Source organism: Ostrea edulis, chromosome 9, assembly GCF_947568905.1.
Source record: "Ostrea edulis chromosome 9, xbOstEdul1.1, whole genome shotgun sequence".
In the NCBI taxonomy this organism is placed as follows: domain Eukaryota; kingdom Metazoa; phylum Mollusca; class Bivalvia; order Ostreida; family Ostreidae; genus Ostrea; species Ostrea edulis.
This window is the reverse complement of record NC_079172.1, coordinates 62,224,546-62,235,150: the sequence shown is the minus strand read 5'-3', so window position 1 is coordinate 62,235,150 and position 10,605 is coordinate 62,224,546. Positions and strand designations below refer to the sequence as shown.

General features: G+C 38.0%; 1 protein-coding gene across 1 annotated transcript in view; it reads right to left on the bottom strand.

The window, feature by feature from the left end:
• The window catches only part of LOC125657558 (putative glycerol kinase 5), a 35,679-nt gene extending 33,943 nt beyond the window's left edge, over positions 1-1,736 (bottom strand). The window contains exon 1 of the mRNA XM_056149838.1: positions 1,603-1,736. Within this exon, the coding sequence (XP_056005813.1) occupies positions 1,603-1,635 (33 nt within the window). The 5' untranslated portion in view covers positions 1,636-1,736. The remainder of the gene's footprint in view (positions 1-1,602) is intronic.
• Positions 1,737-10,605: the final 8,869 nt, after the last annotated feature.

The window sequence follows — 10,605 nt, the reverse complement described above, 5'->3', positions numbered from 1 at the left end:
CACTAATACCATAAATCTCTTTGTTAATCTTTGTTTTCATCTTTTTTCAAACATACATGCATGGTTGTTTAAAATTCATGTTACACTTAGCATTAAAATTCTGGTGGTTTACTGCCTCAAAACTGGTCAGAGATCTTAATATAAGTTAACATTCCGACTCACTGCCTCAAAACTGGTCAGAGATCTTAACATTCCAACTCACATCTGGTCAGAAATCTTAACATTCCGAATCACATCAGATCTTAACATTCCGACTCACATCAGATCTTAACATTCCGACTCACATCAGATCTTAAGGAGGTATGCTACACCAGAGAAATTTGATGTAGATGAAAAGTGTAGGATATGTACAAAAATATTTTGAATTTGAAAATTTACTTTATTTTGTCAAAAAATACAGTTTTAGTAGAAGATAATCTGAAAAAATTTAAAACCCCTGCTGGACTCGAACCTGCGACCTACAGTTCAGCAGTCGGTATTCTAACCTACTGAGCTACTCGGCTAGGTATTTAAATAGAAAAGGAAAAGTCAAATATTGCTGATATCGATTTTGTCATCCATGTTTTTAAAGGAAGTCAGCCATTATGACGATGTAGAGTACTACCTTAACATTCCGACTCACATCAGATCTTAACATTCCGATTCACATCAGATCTTAACATTCCGACTCTCATCAGATCTTAACATTCCGACTCACATCGTCATCAGATCTTAACATTCCGACTCACATCAGATCTTAACATTCCGACTCACATCAGATCTTAACATTCCGACTCAAATCAGATCTTAACATTCCGACTCACATCAGTAGAATGTCCAGTCTACAAAAGTGTTTCTTATAATTTGATCTTTTAAGAAATAAATACCAAGTTCTGGTCAATTTAAATTGACCAATGAATCGTTGCAATAGTTCAATGGTTAGGACATTTATTTCACAGGTAGTGACTGTTCCTAACATTACAAGTGAAGTCACCAGACAAAGTGAAAGTCACCGGTCAAAGTGAAAGTCACCGGACATAGGAATCTAACACACCACAGAAATGTGATATGGATGGAAAGGAGATAATATATGAATTCAAGATTGAAAAGTTTCAAAATTTCATAATTTCATGCAAAGATGCAGTTTTAACTTTTAGCAGAAAGTAATTTGGGGAATTTTAATTGCAACCCTTGCTAGACTGATCCAAGGCACAAAACAGTGGACAGGTCAGCAGACATACACCTACATGTATAGCTGAGCTACCCAACTAGGCAATTAGATTTAAAGGAATATACATTTATTGCTGACATTTATATTTTATTCAAGTTTCAAAGTAAAGTCAGCCATTATTATAACGACATAATATTCCTCGGTAGGCGTGACCCAAATTGTGACAGTGTGTTACAGCCATAACCGCCATGCATACGTCACAGTATTAGTGGTACTTCATCTAAAGCTATAGAATTTATATTCCTCTGTAACATCAGCGAATATATATAAAACAATATTATATAAAGAAAGTATAGGCGACGAATATGCTATTTTCTTTTTAAAGCAATATCCCGGGTTTTCCGGCTCGGGTCTTTATGAATGCTGATGAAATGAAATCGTATGAATCTTACATGAATAAAACTTGCTCGATGTTTATCTTCCATCTATATCCACACACTACCAAACATACAAAAATGTCTTCGCTGTTATCATCATATCATGCTTTTCTGTGTTCGACATTTTGATCTGTCACATGACCTACAACAGTGCCTCCTATATAGCCAACAAGACGTTTTGGCGCGAAAATCGATCATTAAATACAGATCAGTGCAGTTCTTGAACTTGTAACGAACTAGACAATTTAAAAACTGTAAAGAAGTGATGAACATAAATAATAAAGTCTTGCTTTAACATTTAAAACGCAACTTTAAGAAGTGGGGGTTATAAATCAGATTTTTTAATTTATATTGCCCAAAATACTAAATTTTCATGAAATTTCGGGTAAATCAATATAGGCTAGATATACGATTTTTAAGAATCTCTGTTCTACTTGGAAAAAATAATCATTCTATCCTTTGATCCATTTACGTATATCGTAGCGATATGTACGTGGGCGGATCAAAAGATCTAATTTTTATTAGATTGGAAAATTTTATGACAACATTTGAATTAGTTACAAATATATTCTACTAATATTAAAAACAAAATTACAAAGTTGAACTCCACGTCTAGGGGTATAAGTATTGACGATACCATTGTAACCAGAGAGACAAATACTATCAGTCTGAGGGATAAGTTTATTAAAACTATTAAGTGAAAACCTGAAATAAAATGAATAATTAGAAATACGTTTAAATATGACAACGAATATCACAATTGCATATAGTTAACATTATCATGAATAATTACCAAACACCGGTACATATATTTCCTCAATATGAAATATGAAGACTAAATGCTATGCAGCTATTCAATTACATCTGTTCCTTTCAAGGGTAGCGCCGAGAGTTCGGGCCCTGGGTTAGTAAAAGCGGGAAAGTGAGTATTAGAAACCGGTTAAACAAGTCCAGTGGTCAGTTATAAACACACACACACGTGGTCTGTCACACCTGCACACAGAAATAAAAACATATTTACACTTATGCAACAAAGAGAAATAAATGATTAAAGATAATTTATTTACAGAGGTTACACCAAGAATAAAACAGAAACTGTAATATCGGGCAGATTTGGGACTTTTTTGATTAAACAAGATCCTTCCGCCACATTACGTGGTCCTTTCCAAACCTTTTCAAAATTTGAATCGAAAGAAGATGCATGGGTGAACAAGCCAACGAGCTAATTTTGAAAAAATGTTAGATTATCTATTCCCAATAAAACTACATAGTAAGACAAAATTAACCCCCCCCCCCCCCCAGCTAACTAAAACATTAAAAACAAGAGGCCCATGCACCGCATCGCTCACCCAAGTCACTTTCGTCCATATTTAAAGATTTTCCCTATATATTCGCATATAAAACTTTGATCCCTATTATGGCCCCATCCTAACTCCGGGGGCCATGATTTTAACAAACTTGAATCTGCACTATGTCAGGAAGCTTTCATGTAAATGTAAACTTTTCTGGCGCAGTGGTTCTTGAGAAGAAGATTTTTAAAGATGTTTTCTATATATTTGTATGTAAAACTTTGATCCCCTATTTTGGCCCCACCTACCCCCGGAGTCCGTGGTGTTAACAAACTTGAATCTGCACTATGCCAGGAAGCTTTCATGTGAATGTAAACTTTTCTGGCCCAATATGGTTCCTAATTGGGGCCCCTTCCTAACCCCAGGGGTCACCTTTATATGGTTTTAACAAACTTGAATCAGCGATTATGTCAGAAAGCTTTCTTGTAAATTTTAGCTCTTCTGGCCCAGAAGTTCTTGAGAATAAGAATTTTTAATGACCCCAACCCTATTTTTGCATGTTTATGATTATCTCCCCCTCTGATCCTGTTGCCTGTGTAGCGAACAGCATAAGAGGGAACTTAATATACATGTACTGCCTCGCTAGCGAGTTAGCTTTTCTATTCTTTCCCATGATCACACAAGTTAAGCAACGTCGAGCTTGATCAGCACTTGACTGTGTGACCGTATCGTCGCTAGCCACGGTTACTGAGTCCGGTAGTACCTACCCTACCTTAAACCGTGGTTGCATGGGTAGCGAAACCCTCTATTTTCATGAATATTAATGAGACAATAGGTGTGGTTTGCGACGGTGGGCATCTTCGCAAGTCGAGCGTTTTCGGTTCGCTTCGCTCCCCACAAACTTTGTGGGGAGCGAAGTGGACCGAAAACGCTTGGCTTGCGAAGATGGACGGTGGGGTGACCGCTACACGTTACTCCTGCATCGTACCTCTTGTCGTCGCAAATCCAAAAATGATAACAACGAAAAACTCTCTTTAAATCTGACCACATCAGAAAACAATCCCAATGAGTGGAACACTTCAAATAAACTATTAAGTAAAGCCCAAACTAAAAAGCATATTTTCCAATACTTTTTAGCTCACTTGAGCTTTCGAGCTTTTCTGATCGCTTTTTGACATTCGTCTGTAAACTTTCTACATTTTCGACTTCTCCAGAACCACTTGGCCAATTTTAACCAAACTTTACAAAACGCATCCTTGGTTGAAGGGCTTTCAGGTTTCTTCAAATGAAGGGCCATATGTCCCCTTCAAAAGGGTGACAATCACAACAAGAGGACACAGGCCTTATCAGTCACCTGACTATTAGTGAAAAAGTATGACTACTCCCAAGGGCTATGAAATCTAGAAAAATATCCTGTTCTGAATATCTAAGCTAAATTATAATTTTCAGCAACAGTATAAAACAAGACGTGTTCTTAAAACTTAAATGCTCTCGAAAGTGCATACATGAAAGGCTTTACATAATATAATACATAATACATTTTTGATAATTTAAAGCCCAGAATGATCAGGGATTGGTCTCTCACAATAGTCAGCATACCGTTGAAATTTATATTATTTTGTACAGTTCTACCAAAGTTCAAAATGAAGCAGATAAATCAACACAATTATAATCAATGTTTATTTACAAACATAAATCCTTGTTGTCCTCCCCACCATAAAAAAAAACCCCAACATAGATAATGAACAGTGATCAATTCCATAACTCCAATAGGAAATACAGAATAGATAGTTGGGCAAACACGGACCCCTGGACACACCAGAGGTGGGGTCAGGTGCCCAGGAGGAGTAAGCATCCCCTGTCGACCGGTCACACCCGTTGTGAGCCCTATATCTTGATCAGGTAAACGGAGTAATCCGTAGTCAAATTCAGTGTGCCAAGAACGGCCTAACAATTAGTACGAAACATATTACATAACATTTGACCTAATGACAGGTTGTAATAGGCAAACTAGATCGTTATAACGACCACATATTAGAATTTGCGACATGCATCTGATTGACCGTGACAACCTGCTCAGTCGGGACATACGTTCAAAATCGAAAGGTATGAACCACGAAACTCGCCTCTCTGAGTTAAGTAGGACACTACCTGGACACATGCTGTATGTAAACGAATACAGAGTATTAGCAAACGGGCACACTCACAATAGGTATTAGTATTTTTTAGTTTTTACAATTCCTAATAATACCAAATAAATATATGTTTATTCGGTATATAAATAATAAATTAAATAATAATATATGTACAAATATACATACACACAATGGAGCCCGTAAGCTTATTTTGGATCCCTTGATGCACGGATATTTGCGCTAGGGGGTCATTTATGTGGGAGGAAACCGGAGTAAACCCACGTGTCCGATCGAGTGGGCGACCACCATACCCTCGCATATACAACCACTGCCGATCGTGGGGATCAAACAAAGGCTGCAGAGGTGACAAGCGAGTGCGCCACCTCAAATTGGCCTCATGAAACAAATGATTCACATAGTCTTACGAGTTATCGATTGCTTAATCAAAAATATAATTTAAAAAAGATATTCTAAAACAAAATGGACTGTGACAAACACTAGAAACTGTTTAATTGTATACAGAATTGATTTGTAAATTGAAAAATCTGCTTCAAATGAAATTAAAGCTGTATAAACCAACATGGCACGAGGCTTGTTTACATGACAAGGAATTGTGAGCTCTGCATCTCCCATGTACCTCGACAACTAAAATTCAAATTTTTGCTGACCATTAGAAACACCATAGTAAGCATTGTAAACTTTAACAAGAGTACCGCACACGATACAATATACGCGCCGTCGTACCGTGAAATTCAACCTGGAAGCATATTATGCACTCTGAATTGATGCAACACACATTCTGAATAGAAAAGCCTTAAAGTGGGTCATGGTGCACCAATCCATCTGACATGTGAACTGATTATGTATTTCTCCGAGAGGGAGGTTGTGACAAAACGTCCATGCAATATCTATCTATGATAAAAAGTTCCTAAAGTAGGTCATGGTGAAACCAATTAAGTTGAAATGTGAACTGATATGTATTTCTTGACCAAAGTTCAGAGCAATACCTGTGACCATACCGGAAAACAAATCTGGAAAACTTTTTGACCTACTTTTAGCCCAAAAGTAGGTCAAGGATGGACCAATCCAGCTGAAATACAAACTCACTCTTACACTATTTGAGGGAGACATTGTGACCAAATTTTAAAGTCATACATGCATCTGTTACAGATAAAAGGCCAGAAAACATGACATCCATCGGACGGACAGCGCCATAACACAATCTAATGACGAGTGTATAATAATGGAAACATATCATTATTTAAAAATTTTCAGTTTAAATGTGTCCGACCATGTTCCTTTAACATGTTTAAAGTGTCTTCCCAACCCATTGATAGGAAGGGTTTTTTCAAAAGGAAGAACAAGATTCTTATGAGTGGCTTCTCTTCGTGTTACTCTATACTATGTTTAGTTGACTGATGCCTAGAGTGGCTTCTCTCCGTGTTACTCTATACTATGTTTGGTTGACTGATGCCTAGAGTGGCTTCTCTCTTTATTGTTACTCTACACTGTGTTTGGTTGACTGATGCCTAGAGTGGCTTCTCTCTTTATTGTTACTCTATACTATGTTTGACTGACTGATGCCTAGAGTGCCTTCTCTTTATTGTTACTCTATACTATGTTTGGTTGACTGATGCCTAGAGTGGCTTCTCTCCTTGTTACTCTATACTATGTTTGGCTGACTGATGCCTAGAGTGGCTTCTCTCTTTATTGTTACTCTATACTATGTTTGGTTGACTGATGCCTAGAGTGGCTTCTCTCCCTGTTACTCTATACTATGTTTGGCTGACTGATGCCTAGAGTGGCTTCTCTCTTTATTGTTACTCTATACTATGTTTGGCTGACTGATGCCTAGAGTGGCTTCTCTCTTTATTGTTACTCTATACTATGTTTGGCTGACTGATGCCTAGAGAGGCTTCTCTCTTTATTGTTACTCTATACTCTGTTTGGTTGACTGATGCCTAGAGTGGCTTCTCTTTATTGTTACTCTATACTATGTTTGGCTGACTGATGCCTAGAGTGGCTTCTCTCTTTATTGTTACTCTATACTATGTTTGACTGACTGATGCCTAGAGTGGCTTCTCTTTATTGTTACTCTATACTATGTTTGGTTGACTGAAGCCTAGAGTGGCTTCTCTCTTTATTGTAACTCTATACTATGTTTGGTTGACTGATGCCTAGAGTGGCTTCTCTCCGTGTTACTCTATACTATGTTTGGTTGACTGATGCCTAGAGTGGCTTCTCTCTTTATTGTTACTCTATACTATGTTTGGCTGACTGATGCCTAGAGTGGCTTCTCTCTTTATTGTTACTCTACACTATGTTTGGTTGACTGATGCCTAGAGTGGCTTCTCTCTTTATTGTTACTCTATACTATGTTTGGTTGACTGATGCCTAGTGGCTTCTCTTTATTGTTACTCTATACTATGTTTGGTTGACTGATGCCTAGAGTGGCTTCTCTCCGTGTTACTCTATACTATGTTTGGTTGACTGATGCCTAGAGTGGCTTCTCTCTTTATCGTTACTCTATGCTATGTTTGGTTGACTGATGCCTAGAGTGGCTTCTCTCTTTATTGTTACTCTATACTATGTTTGGTTGACTGATGCCTAGAGTGGCTTCTCTCTTTATTGTTACTCTGTACTATGTTTGGTTGACTGATGCCTAGAGTGGCTTCTCTCCCTGTTACTCTATACTATGTTTGGCTGACTGATGCCTAGAGTGGCTTCTCTCTTTATTGTTACTCTATACTATGTTTGGTTGACTGATGCCTAGAGTGGCTTCTCTCCGTGTTACTCTACACTATGTTTGGTTGACTGATGCCTAGAGTGGCTTCTCTCCGTGTTACTCTACACTATGTTTGGTTGACTGATGCCTAGAGTGGCTTCTCTCTTTATTGTTACTCTATACTATGTTTGGTTGACTGATGCCTAGTGGCTTCTCTTTATTGTTACTCTATACTATGTTTGGTTGACTGATGCCTAGAGTGGCTTCTCTCCGTGTTACTCTACACTATGTTTGGTTGACTGATGCCTAGAGTGGCTTCTCTCCGTGTTACTCTACACTATGTTTGGTTGACTGATGCCTAGAGTGGCTTTCTCCTTGTTACTATATACAAGCTGTGCAGCACTCTCTGACAAAAAATAAGGACTAATTTTAGGGCTTAAATTATGACAATTTATGGCTAAAATTAGAATTTCATAACTAAATTAGGGCAGTTTCAGACATTTAAATGGTCTTACTTTCACAATTTTGACAAGAATGAAACTCACAAGAAATACTCTCCGTGCAGGAAGGGCGTATTCCAGCTATTATATGCTTTTAAAATAGTCACATCTTTGTCACAAAGTCACAAACAATAAACAGCTTGAAACATGGATTCACTGGTGAAATCTAGTTTGAATGCATTTTCAAAATTGCTAGAAAAAATAGAAATTGACAGGGATTGGGGCTTTTTTTATTTTAGGATTTTCCCTTAAATTCAACATTTTTTTTTATTAGCGAAACTAAAAACAAGAGGCCCATGGGCCACATCGCTCACCCGAGTCACCTTGGCCCATATCTGAAGACTTTCCATATATATTTGCATGTAAAACCTTGGTCCCTATTATGGCCCAAACTACCCTTTGCAAACTTGAATCTACACTATGTCAGAAAGCTTTCATGTAAATGTCAACTTCTTTGGCCCAATGGTTCTTTTAAAGCTTTTTTCTATATTTGTATGTAAAACTTTGACCCCCCCCCTCCCCCACCCACTTGTGGCCCCATCCTACCCCCCGGGGACCATGATTTGAACAAACTTGAATCTGCACTATGCCAGAAAGTTTTCTTGTAAATATCAGCTTTTCTGACTCAGTGGTTATTGAGAAAAAGATTTTAACTATATATTTGTATGTAAAACTTTGATCCCCCTTGTGGCCCCATCCTACCCCCAGAGCCCATGATTTGAAGAAACTTGAATCTGCACTATGTCAGAAAGTTTTCATGTAAAAATCAGCTTTTCTGGCTCAGTGGTTCTTGAGAAGAAGATTTTTCCTATATATTTGTATGTAAAACTTTGATCCCCTATTGTGGCCCCATCCAACCCCCAGAGCCCATGATTTGAACAAACTTGAATCTGCATTATGTCAGGAAGCTTTCATGTAAATCTCAGCTTTTCTGGCTTAGTGGTTCTTGAGAAGAAGATTTTTAAAGTTTTTCCCTATATATTTGTGTGTAATACTTTGATCTCCCCCTTGGGGCCCCATCTTATCCCCGGGGGCCATGATTTGAACAAACTTGAATCTGCACTATGTCAGAAAGTTTTCATGTAAAAATCAGTTTTTCTGGCTTAGTGGTTCTTGAGAAGATTTTTAAAGATTTTTCCTATATATTTGTATGTAAAACTTTGATCCCCCCTTGTGGCCCCATCCTACCACCGGGGGCCATGATTTGAACAGCTTGAATCTGCAATATGTCAGGAAGCTTTCAGGTAAATTTCAGCTCTTCTGGCCCAGTGGTTCTTGAGAAGAAGATTTTTAAATGACCCCACCCTATTTTTGCATTTTTGTGATTATCTCCCCTTTGAAAGGGACATGGCCCTTCATTTGAACAAACTTGAAAGCCCTTCACCCAAGGATGCTTTTGGCCAAGTTAGGTTGAAATTGGCCCAGTGGTTCTGGAGAAGTCGAAAATGTGAAAAGTTTACAGACAGACGGACAAAATGTGATCAGAATAGCTCACTTGAACCTTCGGTTCAGGTGAGCTAAAAAGTAAATTTTTTTTAGGAATTTTAGGGCCGCTGCACAGCCTGTATAATATACATGTACAATGTTTGGTTGATTATTGCCTAGGAGTCAAGGAAATGTTTAAATAAATAACACACTTTCACTATATGAATTATGAAGCCCTGCCCTAATCCCAGAGCCTATCACCCAGGGGCTCCTTCAAATAACTACACACAGGAATTATACTTATTTAAAAAGAAGCATCACGCCTCCGCTATATATAGCCATAAAGCTCCAGCACCAGAATCATTGAAGTAATGGCCATTATTTAAACATTTCTTTATCACTACAGTAACTGTGATTTCAGTTAATATTAAATAAACAAGATGATTAAAGAAATAACACATCTTCACTACTAATACATGAGCTTCCTATTCCAGGGGCCACAACTTCCTACATCTAGTCTTTACTTCTATGTACCATGTATTCAGTTTGGTTCTTCCATTTAAAAATCAAGACTATTTCTACAGAGGTAATCCCTACACAGGAAAACCCAACACATCCACACAAGGGACAACCAAACACATCCACACAAGGGACAACCCAACACATCCACACAAGGGACAACCCAACACATCCACACAAGGGACAACCAAAAACATCCACACAAGGGACAACCAAACACATCCACACAAGGGACAACCAAACACATCCACACAAGGGACAACCAAACACATCCACACAAGGGACAACCAAACACATCCACACAAGGGACAAACACATCCACACAAGGGACAACCAAACACATCCACACAAGGAATAAACAAACACATCCACACAAGGGACAACCAAACACATCCACACAAGGGACAAACAAACACATCCACACA